Here is an 18,894-nt window from a genome sequence, read left to right as displayed (position 1 = left end):
GGTTGAACCATCGACCTTGCAGTTCAAACTGACTTTTCATTCCAGCATCTTAACCCACAGCACCACACCAGGATGGAGAGCCAATACTGGTTGTTAAGTACTTGGGAATAATTTTATATTAAACAGAAAAGAAGCAAAAGTGATAATAAATAAAAGTCTTTACAAGACATGTTTCTTTTAAGAAAAAAAAAAACACTGTTCAAATAGACATACTCAGTTCAGTTCCCCCCTTTAATATACGCTTTGAGTCTGAAGGCAGAGCCCATAGGACTGATGCACATGGATGTTGTCATTACAGCTGGGAAAGATGAGTTCTTGCAGCAACATCTGCAGTTCCAAGCAGCCACAGGCGACAACTGAGGGTGGGTACCAGTACTACGGTGTCCGATCCTACCTGCACCAGTTTTATGAGGACTGTACCACCTCAATCAGGGAGTATGAGGATGATTTCCAGATCCAGAGATCACCTAGCAGGTGGAGCTCGGTATTCTGGAAGGTAAGTAAAGAGCTTGTGTGTTTCAGAGAGTGGAGAAATGATTGAGTATAGAAAGTAGGTGTCACTAGAGAGAACTTAGCACTCTATGTGTGTGCACTACACCTGGTAGGATTAAAAGTATCGTTCTACCCGGAGGAAGTGACAGTATAAATCTTGGATGCAAAAAAGTGTCCAAACACAGTACAATTGTTGATTCATGGGTTAAACATAACTGTACATAATGATCATAATTAATTATTATTACTGCTACTGTTATTAATGTATCAACAAATGCATTAGCTGTGAAGTCAGCCACAGACAAAACATTATATTCTGTCAGCCTCCCATTCTGGCTTGGTAAGTATCATTTGACAAATTTTGACAATTATTAAAAACAAATAACTGAGTTTTTTAAGAGAGTTAGAATAACATACTTGGATGCTAATCCAAAAAAAAAAAAAAAAAGTTAATGATTTGAGTAGACCCAGAGGCTCCTGGGAAGAAAAGTCTGGAGGTCTAGTTTGGGAAAATTATCCACTGCAACCCCTATAGGATCCAGTTCTACAGTGACATGCATGGGGTCACCATGAGTCAACGTTGACTCCACAGCAGCTGATTGTTAATGCTAAGGCATACTACCGTGATCAAGAACCCAGTACTGCCTCCCCCTGGTATGTGATTGTGAGAGAGATTCTGTCACTGAGCCTCACCTTCCTCATCTGTAAAATGGGAAGGCCTGACTAGACAAGTTATGTAGTTATTCAGCATACATTTAGTGAACACCTACTCTGTGCCAGGAAGTTTCCAAGTACTGGACACTAAAGTGATTAAGAGGATAATTCCTGCCTTCATGGAGTTTATAGTCTGTCATAGGAAACAACCATAAACAAATAAACAACAGACTAACAACAACAAAACAACAAACTGTTAGATGATAACAAGTACTATGAAGACTCCTGGTGTAGTGCTGAAGGCTCAGCACTGAACTGAGAACCACAAGGTTAGTGGTTCAAACCCACCAGCTGCTTCTTGGAAAGTCTATACAGGGTAATATGAGTTGGAACTAACTGGATAGCACATAACAACAATATGAAGACAAATGGGGAGGATCAATGAAAAAGAGGAAGACCCTCAATGAGATAGATTGACACACTGGCTGCAGCGTGGGCTCAAACAAGCAAAAATTGTGAAGATCAGTCAGGACCAAGCTGTGTTTCTTTCTGTCGAATAGGACCTCCATGAGTTGGGACCATCTCAATGGCACCTAACAACAACAATGGAGACAAATAAAGAGTCCTGGGAGTGTATCTGTTAAGTTCCCAACTGCTGACTGAATTGTTGGCATTTTAAACCCACCCAGGGGCTCCACTGGAGAAAGACTCACTGGTCTGTTCCTATAAAGATTGCAGCGTAGAAAGCCCCATAGGTCAGTTCTCCTCTCTCACGTGGGATTACTGTGAGTCAAAATCGGCTCAATGGCACCCAGTGACAACAACATGAAGACAAATAAATGAGGACTAAAGAATGGTGGAGGACTGATATATAGAAGTGGTGATTAAAGAAAGCCTGAGGAAGAAAGGGTCCCATAGAAGAGATCATTTGTGAACAAGTAGAAACTAGGCGTCCCAGTAGAAGTGAGGGCATTGCAAATGTTACACTCCTGAGAGAGGATGACATGGGCATAAGACTGCAAATCATTCACTATGGCTGAGATGGAGGTTTAGAAGCTGAGGGAAAGGGGTCAGGAAATGAAGCTGGATGTGTCCATACGAGTTAGATCATAGAAGACTTTGAAAGACTGTAAATACACTTTTCCTCAACCCATCAACTTGGATACAATTAAGGGGCAAGATAATAATAAACCTAGGTTTTTCTGGGTGGGAAGAGTGTCTCAGAATCAAGTATGATCGCACACATACACAAACACCATATTGCACACATTATTCATACCTCAATAGTACCAGATTTCTTGCATGTTTGCCTCATCCATTCCTAATTTATCTCAGTGCCTGCAATTGCTGCCATCCAGAAAAATCCTTGAGACATGGTCCCACCTGCCCCTGCCATTCATCACCATTGCCCAAGGAATGAATGGGCTGTGGAAGAAATTTTCTTTCTTATCCTTGCACTTGACCTTGACTGGGACTGTTGCCCTTGGGTACCAATGCATTCAACAGCCTTTATGAATCGATGGCAGGGATCAAATTAATGGGAGCAGCATTCTCACCCCCAATCATTCTTCCCTCACTTCAGCATTGTCCTTCTCTTATCTTCAACCCATATCAGAACTGTCTCAGAGATACAAAGTAAGACTACATCCTCCAAATATATTCATTTCTCATTGATGATGTAAGGTATTACCACAAACAATGAAGTTAAGCAATATGAATGCAATATTATATTACAGTACTAGAATCAGACATTTAAAATATGTATTTCTGGGCTAAAATCAAGGAATCATCAAAGCTGCATTCCTTCTGGAAGCTCCAGAGGGGGATTTGGTTCTTTCTTTTTCCAGTTTCTACAAGCCACCTGTAATATTTGCCTCATGGTTCTATTATTCTATCTTCAAAATCAACAGCATCATACCCAGTCTCTCTCATGGTGCTATCTATGCCTTTGAAATTGCCCCCTTTCAGCCTTTCTTCTTTTAAGGATCCTTATGATAACATTCTTTACATTGAGATGTAATCCATACTGAAGACTGTGCTCTTTGATCTTCATCAGTAAATGTTTTAAGTCCTCTTCACTTTCAGCAAGCAAGGTTGTATCATCAGCAAATAAAAATTTTTAATGATCTTTCCTCCAATCCTGATGCCACGTTTTTCTTCATAGAACCCAGTTTCTCAGCTTATTTGCTCAGCATGCAGATTGAATAAGTATAGTGAAAGAATACAACCTTGTTGCACACCTTTTTAAATCTTAAAACATTCATTGTTCCCATGTTCTGTTCAAACAACTGCTTCTTGGTCCAGGTACAGATTCGTTATGAGCACAATTAAGTGTTCTGGAATACTCATATTTCTCAATGTTGTCCATAGTTTATCATGACCCACACAATCGAAAGCCTTTGCATAGTCAATAAAGCACAGATAAATACCTTTCTGATATTTTCTGCTTTCATCCAAGATTCATTGGCCTTGTTCCACGGCCTCTTCTGAATCCGGCTTGAACCTCTGGAAGTTCTCTGTCAATGTATGATTGTAGCCGTTTCTGTATTACCTTTAACAAAACTTTATCACATGGGATATCAGAGATTGTCCGATGATTACCGCAATCCATTGGGTCACCTCTCTTTGGAATGGGCACAAATATGGATCTCTTGCAATCAGTCAGTCAGATAGTTGTCTTCCAAATTTCCTGGCAGAGATGAATGAACACCTCCCATGCCGCCTCACTTTCTTGAAAGATTTCTATTTTTATTCCATCAATTCCTGGTGCCTTGTTCTTTGCCAATTCCTTCAAAACACCTTGGACTTCCGCCTTCAGTATCATTGGCTCTTGATCATACGCTACCTCTTGAAATGATTGAACATTAACCATTTCCTTTTGGTACAGTGACTGTATTCCTTCCATCTTCTCTTGATGTTTTCTGCATCATCCAATAATTTGCCCAGTGAATCTTTCAATAACAAAAGTCAAGGCTTGAATTTTTTCTTCAGTTATCCCAGCTTGAGAAATGCTGAGCAATAAACAACATTCTTATCAATGGAGAAAAGATTGAAGTTGTCAAGGACTTCATTATTCTTGGATCAACTATCAACACTCACAGAAGCAGCAGTCAAGAAGTCAAATGATGTATTGTGTTGGGCAAATCTACTGCACAAGACCTTTTTAAAGTGTTGAAGAGCAAAGATGTTAGCTTGAGGACTAAGGTGCACCTGACCCAAGCCATGGTATTTTCAATAACCTCATATGCATTCAAAAGCTGGACAGTGAATAAGGAAGGCTGTAGAAGAATTGATGCCTTTGAATTATGGTGTTGGAGGAGAATATTGAAAGTGCCATGGACTTCCAAATGTACCAATAGATCCGATTTGGAAAAAGTGCAGCCAGAGTGCTCCTTAGAGGCCAACATGTCCAAACTTCGTTGCTCATACTTCGGACATATTGTCAGGAGGGCCCAGTCACTGGAGAAGGATATCATGTTTGGTAAGGTGGAGGGTCAGAGAAAAAGAGGAAGACCCCCAACAAGATGGATTTGCCAAGTGGCAGCATTGATAGACTCAAGCGTGGCAATAGTAGTGAGATTGGCCCAGGATCAGGCAGTGTTTTGTTCTGCTGTGCATAAGGTCGCTATGGGTTGGTACCGACTCGATGGCACCTAATGACAACAACAGTGATAACATTGAGCCCACTTACATAATCTATAGCCTCCTTAGTTAAAGACACATTATTAACAAGATGAACTCCAGATACGAACTTAATTTCCTATTGCTAGGTCATATAACATATTCACAGTCTTCAGAGATTAGGTTGTGTATGCCATTGGGGGTGGGTGTCTTTAGTCTGTCTACTAAAATTAGTGTAGATGATTGTATCCTCTCCCTGGCATACTATATATGCAGAACACAAGGACTGCCTCTTCCTCAGTGAAAGTGACTCTCCTTTTCGTCTCAAGACCTCCAGGGCATTCCTCCTATCTGCCTTGATTGTTTTAGTTTTCTTCCGGAAATTTGAGTTTATGCTTTAGTCTTAGATTTCTTTTCAAATCATTGCTAGATATTAAGATGTTGAATTCTATCCTAAATACGACAGGAGTTGTAGAAGACAATTTAAAAGAAATATTATTTTTGGTGATTTTTTTTTTTTTTTTAATTCTGAAATGACACTTGAAGGATAGACAAAGAAAGCTGAGAGTAGCAATGAAAATAGATGAAGGTGCTGTTGCCATGGTCCAGATAAGATGTAATAATGTTCTGCACCTTGAAAATAGTGGCAGTGATAGAAAAGAGAGAAAATATTCAAGAGAATCTTCTGAGGTCATATCAATCGTACTGGGTGGTACAAACAGTTAAGCTCTTCATAGTGTGAACCTACCCAGAGATGCCTCAAAGAAAGGCTTGGTGAGCTGCTGTGGAAAGACCACAGCTATTGAAACCCCGAGGGGAACGTTCTCCTCTGTACCACATGCCAGAAATCGGAATTAACCAGACAACAATGGTTTTGTTTGGATGGTTTGTTTGTTCATTTTTGTTATTTATTTATTTGCTATGAATTTGAGTAAAGACTCCAGGAATAGGTTGGAGGGAGGAGCACAGAAATTAAGGTGAAAGGTTAAGAAATGCATTTTTGAATATTTTAACTTTGAGGAGTCTTTGGGGACATTTTTTGTGTGTAGTTCTCCTATTGGCTGTTGGAAATAATGGATCTAGTACTGAGGAGAGAGATCCAGGTTGGAGGTTAAGATTTAGAAGTCATTGGTGGGAGCTGGGACTACAGTTACAGATTAGATCCTAGGGTAACATAAGAGATAGGGGTCAAAGATGGAACGTTGGGGAAGACCAGCAGAGTAAAGAACGTATTTGTGAAAGCAGATTGAGAAAGAATTTACAGAGACCTCAAAACAGTAGAGAATCAAGTCAGGGATAGTGATAGGGAAGAGTTTCAAGGAAGCAGACATGTTAGTTAAATAACAATGACTACAGAATCTTCAAGCAAGAAGTTGCTGTTATTAAGTGCCGTTGAGTCGATTCCAACTCAAAGTGACACTGTGTAAGGTTTCCGAGGAATGGCTGTTGGGTTTGAACTGCTGACGTTGTGGTTAGCAGTCCAGTGCTTATCCTACACCATCACACCAGAACTCCTCAAGTAGGATAAGGGAAGAAAAATCACCTTTGGACTAACTAGTAGGGGGTGATGTCAATGAGATCAATTTCAGCAAAGTGGTGACTGTTAGGATAAGAATGATCTCAAGCAGGAGCTAAAAGGAGATACAGGGCTCTGGCCTGACCTACGATGGAAGAGACTGGATGTTTTTGTCTGCAGAAGGTCTAGTAGCACAATGGTTAAGCTTTTGGCTGATAATCTATGGGTTGGTGGTTTGAATCCTCCCAGAGGCCTCAGAGGTAAAAGACCTTTTGATCTGTAAAGATTATGGCCTAGAAAGCCCTCTGGGTTCACAATGAGTCCGAATCAACTCAACAGCACCTAACAACAACATGTCCTGAAGATACAAGGGCTCTGCAAAGTGGAAGAGTGAATGTGAGGTTCTACTATCCCGGTGAAGTGGTGCTGCAAAGGCTCTATGAGATATTGCATATGGAAGAACCAAGATCACAGCCTGGCATCTGTTGTTGCTTCAAAAGCTCGGCATCCCTGCAAGCATGTCAGGCAGTAGTGTAAGGACTGCTGCCAGTGCTGCAAGCAAGTGGCACCACTTAGAGGTCAAGGTACCGCTAAGGAGAGGTGAGAAGCAACCCTCCGTGCCAACAAAGAAGAAAAAGCCACTCTTCATTCTGGATGCACTTCCTCTGAATCACCTCTAATCCAGATGTCTCCTTTCACATTCAGCGCCATCCAGCCTTCCCCCCCTCCCCCTGCCCCCGTTGCCATGCTGTTCTGCCCTGTCACACTAGTTCTCACTCCCAACAGTCATTACAGCCTCTTCTCTGCCAGAATAGCTATGCTCTACTGCTGCCAGTTCTGCCTTTTGGTGCCACCACATTTTCAAACCTCATCAGCCCAGTGGAATGCTGTGAAGAGGATATTGGTCAAAATAAATACAACCTCTGGCTTGTAGCCTCCTCAAATGTCATTTCTGGAATCCAGGTTTTCCTCTATCTAATCTTCCTTTCCACCAGCAGAGCCTGGTTTTCACACAGCCTCCCTGCAGCCAACAGAGTCTTCAAGTAGCACATCACAAATATTGTCCTTACTGCTGCCTTTGGCATTTGTCACAGGCTGGAGAAGTCCTTCTTAACCCTTTGTTTGACCTACCCACCCACAACCCTCAGCTGCTCTGGTATACCTAGGGGAGGACCTGCTCCCAGAAACATTTCAACTCTTCCAAGAAGCTCTAAACCAGGAGGCTTTGCTTTCTTAGGCACTTAAAAGACCTCTTTGTTGCTATATATTTTCTTATGTTTTCAGTTTACTGAGGACCCACCACTTCTCCTTTACACCTAGCACTACATTAACTTAGAACTGTATCCAGAGATAATTTTTGTAATACTGCATAATGACATTCTTGAATTGATTATTCCCTCCAAAACTCCAACATTGTACCAGAACTGGGCTGATGGATCCCAACTCCCTCTCCTCATCACCATGGTAATCTCTGAGAAGTAGTCCAATCTCATTACATAATAGCTCCTTCAATCCAAACTTTCTTAACAGGTTCAGAGACCCTCTTTGGGCCTAGAATATCTTTTTAGGAGATCCTCATTAGACTTGTATTGATGGAACCTTTAGAATTCTTGGTGTTAACTTTTCACTACGGCCTCCTCCACTCCACAGATGGTAGGCCTTTCTCCAATACAATGATATAAATAGGAAAGGGGAGAGGCTCAGTGAGGCCAGATGCATCACAGTTCTTGAAGTGAGCAGGAGTTCTGCCATCTGCAAGCCATGGTTTGCCTTTTAGCTTCAGAGTAATAGTCCAAGAATGGATTTTAATCTACAAAGCTCTGTTCATTTGAGGAACAGACTAATCTGAGAATCAATAATGTAGCACTGTACTCAACCGTCTGGAAATTTTTAAGTAAGTCGGTCAAGAATATTTACTAAGCATGAAGCTGGAATGAGAGCGGGAATGGCGAAGACAGAAATAGAAGACTGAGTGCATTAGTCTTTATTACTCTTTAGAATCTCGAAGAATAAGAAGGATGCATATTTGCTGGCCTCAATTTTTGACCATCAGCGCCAGTTCTTGAGGAGGCAGGTGATTTTGTGCCAAATGAGACATGTCACCAAGGATATTTAAGTTAATTTAGTCTGTGCATTCAGAATTTTCAGGATGTGAGTCATTTTTTGAAGCTATAAATAGTGGCTAGCCTTTGAAAGTGAACTTATTAGCCACCATTTAAGAAAAATGTAGAAAACAAAATTTTTTTTTTAATAACCAAAAATTTCCTTTAGTACTTTTATCTTTTTGTATTTTAAGTTTTTTCTTGTGAATTGGGTGAAGGTTTACAGAGCAGAGCCTCAGTTTTACATTACCAATTCATACACTTTTTGTTTCATCTCGTTGATTGCAATCTCCTCACTGTATTATCACTTAACCCTTCATCCTCCCTGTTTCTATTCCTCCTCCTTTCCTAACCCTTCTGAACTTTGTCCTTGGAAAACTAGGACTTAAAACTGATGTAAAAGGGCTTCTATATTCTGCCAGAAGGTAACTTGCTGACTCTTTTGTTTTATGTTTTCTTTACAATGTTTTAAAAAGGAAACTTGCTTATGCTTGATGGCTAAAGCTGCTAAAAATTCAAATGAAAAATAATAGAAGGTACTACACAAGACCATAATTAGTGAAGTCTTATGGGTAGAATGAGAAGTGAGAAAGAAGGGTTTTCGAAATCACCCAGAATTGTGTTGAAGCCCCTTGTGTCACTTACTAACTATGGGACTATCGACAATGTTTCTTTGACCCTGTAAACTACAGGTTTCACAGGTGAAATGGAAACAAAAATATTTACCTACTATAAGATACTTGTGAGGATTAAGTGGAAAATACATGGAAAGAAACTAGTCCTTTGCCTAGGTCCTAATGTTGTTTTAGGTGCCATGGAGTTGGTTCTGACTCATAGCGATCTTATACACAACAGAATGAAACACTGCCCGGTCCTGCGCTATCCTCAGAATCATTGTTATTTTGAGCCCACCCGTTGCTGCTGTCATTGTACCAATCTATCTTTATTCATAATGTTTCAATAGTGTATATTCTTGTGCTATCTCACAATGTCCTAATGCGATTTACAACATTCCGAAGTAGTCCATCTATCCTTCTTCCTATTCTGTCTTAGTCTGGAAGCTCAGCTGAAATCTGTCCATCATAGGTGATGGTATTTAAAATGGTATCATTTCTAGCAATATACAAGCCACCACAGTAGAACAAAGTGACAGGTGAGTGGTGGTAGGTCATAAAAGGTGCTCCTTTTTGTCCTTTGGTTAGGGTGGTATATTTATGAGTATGTTTTCTTTCCATTATTCAAACCATTTTTTATCATTGTGTTTAATAAATTAAAGAAATGTACTTTGTAAGTGTTCAACACTAAATAGCTGTATTAACTGTTCTTGATTCCAAGTGCTAAACAATTTCTTGTAATATTTTTGCCAATCTGGCAACAATTTTATGAGGTGTATTTCCTGGTGTGGTGCAGTAGGGTAAGCACAGGATGGTGATTCATACCCACCAGTTGCTTATCAAGAACCTACACAGGGTCGCTATGAGTTGGAATCAACTCAACAGCACTTAACAGCAACAACATTTCCAAATAATGTCGTTGTTAGATGCCATCGTGTCGGTTCAAACAAACAATGACCCTGTATAGGGTTTCTGAGGAGCAGTTGGTTTGTGGTTTGCAGTCCAGTGCTGATCCTACAGCACCACACCAGAAGTTCAATCAGCTATTGATTATTATTTATTACTAAGCCAGGTACAGGACTAAATATTTTCATGCATGTTCTCATTTAGTCCTTACAATTCTGTGAGGAAGCTACTGTTATCTTTGTTGTTTTACAGTCAAGGAAAGTAATAATGAGATTGTTTAAGGAATTTTTGTTAAATCATTCAAGTTATAGGTGACAATGTTGGGTTCAAAACCTGGACCTTAACGCCAAACCCTGAGGCCTTAAACCAGAGTGGTATGTTGCCTTCTATCTTCCGAATGTTACATTTTACTAGAACTGGACTTTATACAATTTGACTTCAATCTCTGCCTCTAGGGTGGTGGCCCATGGTATTAACCTATCCCTTCCTGGGCCTCCTCCCATTTCATACCATACCGAATCCTTGGTAATGTTTACTGTCAATTTTAATCATAGAGTAACATGTGACAAATACGTTGTTGTTGTTAAGTGCGGTCAAGTCGGTTCTGACTTATAGTGACCCTGTATAGGGTTTCTGAGGAGCGGCTGGTGAGTTTGAACTGCCGACTTTGTGGTTCACAGTCCAATGCTGATTCTAAAGTGCCACACCAAGAGTCCGTGAACTTCAAAAAGTGCATGGGAAAATTCCACTATTGTTCAATTCCGTTTTCCCATGAACTTTTGAAAACCTTCTCATACAGCTGTGAATGGCTTAAATGTAATGGTTCTTAGTTTATATGAATATTAATGACAAAATTATTCTGTAAAATCTTGCTACACTAAATCGTAACATTACTAGTTACATTATTAGTAATGGAGCGGAAAGCTTGTATTTCTTATTTTCCGTTAATTACTACCTCATTCTCAAAAGAATTATTGACATAGGTTCACAAATACTAATTATCACAATGTTGTAACTAAAATACAAGAAAATTTGACAAAACCAGAGACTATAAATACACTATAACAATGCATGCTTGTAGTGGGTCTAGACAAAAACCTCATGATAGGAAACATCACTGTAATTGGATACTATTGACAACTCTGACCAGAGCACATGAGTTTAAAAAGTAAATTAAACTTGAGTTTTAGCCTAGTAGGAATATTGATACATGTAAGCTGGTCTTGTTGTTGTTGTTGTTAAGTGCCGTCGAGTCGGTTCCGACCCATAGCGACCCTGTACAGGGTTTCCGAGGGTGTAAATCTTTACGGGAGTAGAAAGCCTCATCTTTCTCCCGTGGAGCAGCTGGTAGTTTCGAACTGCTGACCTTAAGGTGGTCTTACGAAAAATATTTTCCTTGTTATCATTAACTAACTACAGGGCTTTTTTTTTTTTTTTAAGTTTTATTGTGAATTAAATGATAGTTTACATGGGAGAACATTAGCTTTACATTCATCCTATCATATTTCGTTTCATTGAAGTGATTACAATCACCTCCATGCATCATTAAACAACCAAAGTGTACACCCCGCCCGCCATCAGCACACAGACCCTCTCCCTCCCTGAGTCCCCAGCCGCTCCCTCTCTCCATGTCATCGTCTCTGCCTCCATCTCTGGCATCACTGCTTCTCTGGATAGGGTCCCACACTCCGCTCTTCTCCCTTGATGGTCCCAAGGACCTCCGCTCCTGGACTGCAAAATCAACAACTCCCCTCCTTTTGTTACAAAACCTCTACCTTTACATTTCCAACCCTCACAGTCAGTCTACAGAGCTATTTTTTATATTAAAAAATAATCGATTTCTGCTGAAATGCTGCTCAAAAATCATAGACAACTAGTTTGGTGTCACCCTCTCCGACAGTGTCGCCCAGCACAATCTGTACTTCTTCCTTCATTCACCCTTAGAGATGCAGCTGCTCATTCTGTTACTATTAACACTTCACAGCATCTGTACAAGCAGAACTGAAATAACTACATGTTAGAAGAGAAAGAACCAGGAGTAGGGTCAGATCTGGGGTTCCTAGCCCTAAAGCTGAGACTTTCTTGCATTCCCTTCCTTGGGCAGATGACCCCCCCTACAGGAGGCTACATTTCCTTATCTGTAAACTAGCAATGGCGGTTCCTTCCCTCTCTATTTGGAGAAGGAAAGTGGGTAGTTCTAAAGGTTATCAATGTTTTCTAGCCCAAACCACCAGGAACATATCTTCTGGAGTTGGTTTTATTACTCGATTCAATAAGGAATAACCATACAATAGGTATTAGACATTTCAGCAAGAAGGTGTGAAGAAGAACTTATAGGAGGTAGGCTTTGCTTGGGTGATTTGGGGAATGGTCAAAGGAAGTGGGAATTTACTTTAGGTTAGGGCTGTTGGAATTGGGGACAATTATATGATTAGATAACTCAGTAAATCACATCTATAGGGAGGATAGTGTGGCACTGTGGGATAAAGCACTGGATCACAAGGTCACTCGAACCACAAGGTTGGCAGTTCAAACTCACTAGCAGCTCCTTGGAAATGCTATACAGGGTCACTATGAGTCAGAACCAACTTGACAGTACTTAACAACGACAACATAGGAAGGGTAGACTAGTGGAAGATGAAAGTTGTAATTCCTCCACCTGTCTGCCAGTTTTTCATACTGTGGTGGCTTACATATTTCTATGATGTTGGTATTTCAAATTCCAGCAGGATCACCCACAATGGACAGGTTTCAGCAGAGCTTCTAGATTAACAGACTAGGAAAATCTGGTGAATTACTTTCCCAAAATAGCCTATGAAAATCCTTGGGCTCACAACAGATCAAATGTCCAGTATAGTGCTGGGAGATGAGCCCCTAGATTGGAAGGCACTCAAAAACACACAATGGCTTCAACAATAGACCCATCTGTATATATCAGTGATCACAGAGATGCTGCAGGATTGGGCAGTGTTTCATTCTGTTGTACATAGGTCACCATGAGTTAGAACTGATCAATGACAAAACAATAGGAACAATGAAGCAGTAACTTGTATGAAGAGAGGGGGCTGTTTGGTATCGTGTGATTTGCACCATGACCTTGATTCTGTCTGCACTCAGACAAAATTACAAAGTCATCTTGTTTTGTCTCACTTCATCATGGTCACAGAATGACTTGCCCAACGTTGATGTTCTGAGAGATTGTTTAGGTCCAAGAGGAGAACCCCAGGGGCTAGCTATGAGCATCAGGCCTGCTTCTACCAACACTGAGGCCTAGTAATCAGAGTCAGGCTGGTTCCAGGATATCAGCACTGGTTTTCTCCTTCTCCAGTTAAAAATGTAAGCCAACGGGAAGAACTGGTGACATAGTGGGTTATGCGATGGACTGCTAACAGCACGGGCAGCAGTTTAAATCCTTGGGAGAAATGTGAGACTTTCTGGTCCCATAAAAATTTACAGCATCAGAAACCCGATGCAGGGTTGCTGTGAGTCGGAAGAACAAGCAAAAGGGGAGGAGGGGGCTTCCAGCTGTAAAGAACTGTACACACAGAAAACTCAAAGGAAAAATCAAGACTCAGGGCTGTGGTTTCTGATTGGCATTAAAATCAGAAAGGCTTTCCTTTCGCTTTCTTTTCTTAACTAGAAAATAAAGTCTATTGTTCCTGTCAATTTGAAGTGACCAGGAGTATTCACTTCTCTTTTAAAACAAGCCTTGCCATTGAGTGTTCAGAGGAGAGCTGGTAGCCCTTGCTTATTATGTTTTCCTTCTCTTGATCTTTCACCAGGTCGGACTCATCTCAGGCACAGTCTTCGTGATTCTTGGATTAACTGTTCTAGCAGTGGGTTTCCTGGTGCCCCCCAAAATCGAAGCCTTTGGTGAAGCCGACTTTGTGGTGGTCGACACACATGCTGTCCAATTTAACAGTGCCCTGGACGCCTGCAAGCTGGCAGGAGCCGTACTCTTCTGCATCGGAGGCACGTCCATGGCAGGGTGCCTACTCATGTCGGTGTTCGCCAAAAGCTACTCCAAAGAAGAAAAGTTCCTGCAGCAAAAGTTTAAGGAACGCATAGCAGACATCAAGGCCCACTCCCAGCCCATTACAAAAGCTCCGGGCCCAGGGGAAACCAAGATTCCAGTCACTTTGACCAGGGTTCAAAATGTCCAGCCTGTATCGGCAACCTGAACCAATTTCCACCCCACTCTTCCCCGCTGTCATTCATGCAGATGGTGAAACAGGAGAAAAGCTGGTTTGAGAGGACAGGATTTGGTGTTCACTTGCTCCAGAGCTGTGTTCAGTTGTGGGTGCACAGTGAGCGAGCTCAGCCTCACTCAGTTCAGGGCCTTTGTGAAGAGGGTAAAGGTTGATGTCATGTGTCTAGCCATAGAGACATCCAACTGCTTCGAACAGGTGCTCCCATGTGCCTGCCAGGAGCCCCTTTAGAATGTCCCTTCCACCTATCATGACTTTGTGTCATTGTTCCATGTTATTTGAAAGTGCTCAACTATTTAGATCATCCTTACTAATGGTGAATGTGGCCTCTTTTTACTTTTTAAGATTGGTTTTTCTATTGTTCCTGCTGGGTGTTGTCTTCCATTCCTGTCTCACTATGTGTAAGAGATTGTAGCTTATGTGTTACATAGAAAAGTGGAGTTCCCTGATTTTAACCCAAACATTTTAGTCTTTTAACTCTATCTTGATATGAGGTTCCTCACATTACAGATTTATTATTAGCATTCTCCACAAAACTTCTGGTTGTCTTCAGCTTTATTGGGATTTTTCATTTTATAAGCTAAAATTACCAGCTCTAGATTCTTAAAACCGAGAAACAAAAATTAACATTATGAGTATCCATTTATGCAGTGTTCAGAAGCACTAAAGGAAATCTAAGTTCCTATTACTAATTAGCTGTGCGACCTTGGGGAAACCATTTAATGGCATCCCAGAGCCTCAGTTTCCCCATCAGTAAAATGAGATTCTGGGCTTTGATGTCTGAGGACCCCCTCCTTGCTGTAACATCTGAGATGCCTTTTTGCTACATGTCATTGTATCTCTCCCCCAAGGATGCTGTCTATCTAGGGTAGATTCTTTCAGAATCCTACTGCTGGCAGACTCTTAGAAAGCTACTGAGCCAGCAGCTAGCCACGATATGTACCCATACGTATCCAAGGGCAGCAGTTCCCATAATGCTGCCATGCTTTTATAAAGACAAAAGGAAGCCATCCTCAGATAAGAAGCCCCTGGGTAGATATTAACCTTCAAAGGAATTTCCTTTCTCAAATAAGAAGTCTTAATCTCCAGCAAAATGATCCTCTCATCCTTTTGCCCCTGTATTTAATCTGTGGGTTTAAAGTAGACTGAGGAAAATGGAAGATGTGACCTTGGCATTCTCTTAGATTTTGTGACACCTTTGAGTTCTGTCTTTACTGGATAAATAAACCGTGTGACGAGCAGAACCAGAATTGCATTGTCATGCCTTTAATGTGGCTATTGTCTCTCCAACATGTAATTTCCCTTCCTGAGCTGAATAAGCTCTGATGTTCCTCTGGCTTTAATGGAAGAATAAATGAGGCAATTAGTCCTCCATGTGTACACTGTTTTGCACAGTCCAGCACGAAACACAAAGCAGATCAGCCTCCTCACCCATGCTCTTCGGTCAGATTGCAGAGAAATGGTTCTCTCCACTCTGCGCAGGTTCCACACCTTTTTGTGGAAATATCTCCTTACATTCAGTCTTTCAAACTGGATATGAACACACACTCCCCAACATCTGTGCAGGGCAATATCATTTGATGCTTTTTCATGCTTGCTTCTGTTTTGTGCACCAATGAATCTTTGAAGACTAGATTTAACTTGATTTAGTGGTAGAAGTCTCACCTTCACGGGGGAGACTCAGGACCCATTCTCAGCCAACACACCTCATGTACAACCATCATCCCTCTGCTGATAGAGTATTGTGATGATGCTGAAAAGGTTTTAGCAAAGTCTCCAGACTCAGGTGGACAAGGAAGAAAGGTATGATGGTCTCCTTCCAAGAATCAGCTAATAAAAACTCCATAGATCACAGCTGTCCAAACCTCAACCAGTCATGGGGATGGTGCAGGACCAGGTAGCATCTCATGCTCTACTTGTGGTGTGTGGGCCACCGTAGTAGACCATCAACTCTAGTGCAGCTGACAACAATCACAGAAGGAAAAATCATGAGTGGTTGGGTTTTAAACCTTCAGTACAACCATTAGAACAGTTCTAAAAACAAACAAACAAAAAAAAACCACGAGCTCTATTCTTCAAACCAAAGAAGCCAAATGGATAAAGTAAGCCACCTGAAAGAGCAATGCACATGTCCTTTCCTTCTTACTCTGCCCAAGCTTATGGGAGGAAGTGAGTATTTTTAAAGGCCAGATAGGGTAGGTTGTAGGGAAATAGAAAGAGGTTCCATAGTACAGAAATTCAGTTTGGTCTTAGGTCAATATGCAAGACCAATAAAATATGGGGTTGGGAGCTAGAGACTGAAGATGTTTTAAAGCTATTTCCAGCCCTGGATTAAACAGACACCAGAATGGTCTTAATGTCTTGGTCTTAGTGTAATTGTCTACCCTTTAAGTGCTGAGACTTCTAAAATAAAGAGAAACTGGGAACCCATCATTGGGAAAGAAGATGGGAGAAAGGTGCTGAGATGCAACTGGGTAGACTCAGGAATGACTTCTGGCCTAAAATTCAGGAAAGCATACCACTTGGAGTTGGTAGAAACATTAGAAAATATGAGACCACCCAGTGCAAAAGCACCCCCACCCCCACTATGTCCACATCCATCCAACAACTGCCATTTGTGTGAGCATGACCAGCGATGAGTCCCCTACCACATCACAGGAAAAGCCACTATGTCTTCAATGGCTCTAAATGGTTGGAAAACTCATCCTCTTATTTCTTCAACATCTGCTTCCTAGCCCTTCCATGGAGCATGTCAAATTCGGTCACTCAAAGTTGCATACAAATTTAACATCTCTTCCATGTGACTACTGAAGTCCTCTCTGGGCTATGCCTTTATTCATTCAATTCTTTTCAATCTTCTCCCCTCCCTGATAATCTTCTTCTACAATTTTTTTTTTTTTTTTTTTTTTTAACCAATCTAACTGCCTTGTGCCACCAGTCGTCTGTCAGTTGTGCTTCTGGAAGCTATGCCATGGGTATTTTAAATACCAGCAGGGTCAACCATGGTGGACAGATTTCAGATGAGCTTACAGATGAAGACAGACTAGGAAGGAGTGATGAACTACTTCCAAATATTTAGTCACTGAAAACCTTATGAATAGCAGAGAAACACTGTCAGATATAGTGCCAGAAAATGAGCCCCTCAGGTTGGAAGGCACTCAAAATGTTACTGGGGAAGAGCTGCCTCCTCAAAGTAGAGTTGACCGTGATGACATGAATGGAGTAAAGCCCTTGATAGTAAAGCCCTCGGGACTTTCTTGCTGATAGGGAAAAACTCAAAATGAAGGCAAACAACTGTAAACATCAATTAATAATCAGAACATGGAATGTACGCAGTATGAATCTAGGAAAATTGGAAATTGTCAAAAATGAAATGGAACGTATAAACATCGATGTCTTAGGGATTAGTGAGCTGAAATGGACTGGTATTGGCCATTTTGAATCTGACAACCACATGGCTTACTATGCCAGGAATGACAAATTGAAGAGGAATGGTGTTGCATTCATTGTCAAAAAGAACATATCCAGATCACTCATGAGGTACAATACTGTCTGTGATAAGATAATATCCATGCGCCTACAAGGAAGACCAGTTAATAATACTATTATTCAAATTTCTGCACCAACCACTAAAGCCAGGATGAAACAGAATTCTACCAAGTTTGTCAATCTGAAATTGATCAAACATGCAATCAAGATGTATTGATCATTACTGGTGATTGGAATGCAAGGGTTGGGAACAAACATGGAGGATCAGTAGTTGGAATGCATGGCCTTGGTGATAGAAATGGTGCTGGAGAACACATGATGGAGTTTTGCAAAATCAATGATTTGTTCATTTCAAATACCTTCTTTAGACAGCATAAGAGATGATTATACACATGGAACTCACCAGATAGAGTACACAGAAATCAAATTGACTACATCTGTAGAAAGAGACGATGAAAAGCTCCATATCATCAGTCAAAACAAGGCCAGGGGCAGATTGTGGAACAGACCATCAATTGCTCATGAAAAGTCAAACTGAAGCTGAAAAAAATGAAAACAAGTCCATGAGTGCCAAAATATGACCTTGAATATATGCCACCTGAATTTAAAGATCATCTGAAAAACAGATGTGATACATTAAACACTAAAGACCGAAGACCAGAAGAGTTGTGGGATGACATCAAGAACATCATACCTGAAGAAAGCAAAAAGTCATTAAGAAGACAAGAAAGAAGGCAAAGATCCAAATGGATGTCACAAGAAACACTGATACTTGCTCTCCAGTATAGAGATGCTAAAGCAAATGGAAGAAATGAGGAAGTATAAGAGGTGAACAGAAAATTTCAAAGATCAGCTCAAAAGATAAAGTCAAATATTACAACAAAATGTACAAAGACCTGAAGTCAGAAAACCAAAAGGGAAGAACATGCTTAGCATATCTCAAGATGGGGAAACTGAAGAAAAAATTCAAGCCTTGGCTTTCATTATTGAAGGATTCTCTGGGTAAATTACTGAATGATGCAGAAAGCATCAAGAGAAGATGGAAGGAATACGCAGAGTCACTGTACCAAAAGGAAATGGTTGATGTTCAACCATTCAGAGGTAGCATATGACCAAGAGCCAATGATCCTGAAGGAAGAAGTCCAAGGTGCATTGAAGGAAATATCAAAGAGCAAAGCACCAGGAATTGATGGACTAAAAATTGAAATCTTTCAAGAAAGTGAGGCAGCACTCAAGACATTCACATATCTATGCCAAGAAATTTGGAAGTCAACTATCTGGCAGACTGATTG

The 18,894-nt window shown here is 40.8% G+C and overlaps 1 protein-coding gene across 1 annotated transcript; it reads left to right on the top strand.

Annotated features, from left to right (window-relative positions):
• The first annotated feature begins 307 nt into the window (after window positions 1-307).
• Window positions 308-14,086, top strand: NRSN1 (neurensin 1). The gene is made up of 2 exons (XM_006860784.1): window positions 308-496; window positions 13,688-14,086. Exons 1-2 carry the CDS (start codon window positions 308-310, stop codon window positions 14,084-14,086), a joined length of 588 nt encoding a protein of 195 aa, XP_006860846.1.
• Window positions 14,087-18,894: the final 4,808 nt, after the last annotated feature.

The sequence above is a fragment of the Chrysochloris asiatica genome, unplaced genomic scaffold (assembly GCF_000296735.1).
Source record: "Chrysochloris asiatica unplaced genomic scaffold, ChrAsi1.0 scaffold00040, whole genome shotgun sequence".
NCBI lineage: Eukaryota > Metazoa > Chordata > Mammalia > Afrosoricida > Chrysochloridae > Chrysochloris > Chrysochloris asiatica.
Note: the sequence above shows the minus strand (reverse complement) of the source record. Positions and strands in the feature narration are given on the sequence as shown.

Excerpts from the sequence above, each read along its gene's own strand:
- NRSN1 (XM_006860784.1), top strand. The coding sequence starts at position 308 with ATGAGTTCTTGCAGCAACATCTGCAGTTCCAAGCAGCCACAGGCGACA. Across the intron at positions 497-13,687 it reads GGAGCTCGGTATTCTGGAAG|GTCGGACTCATCTCAGGCAC; the intron begins GTAAGTAAAGAG and ends ATCTTTCACCAG.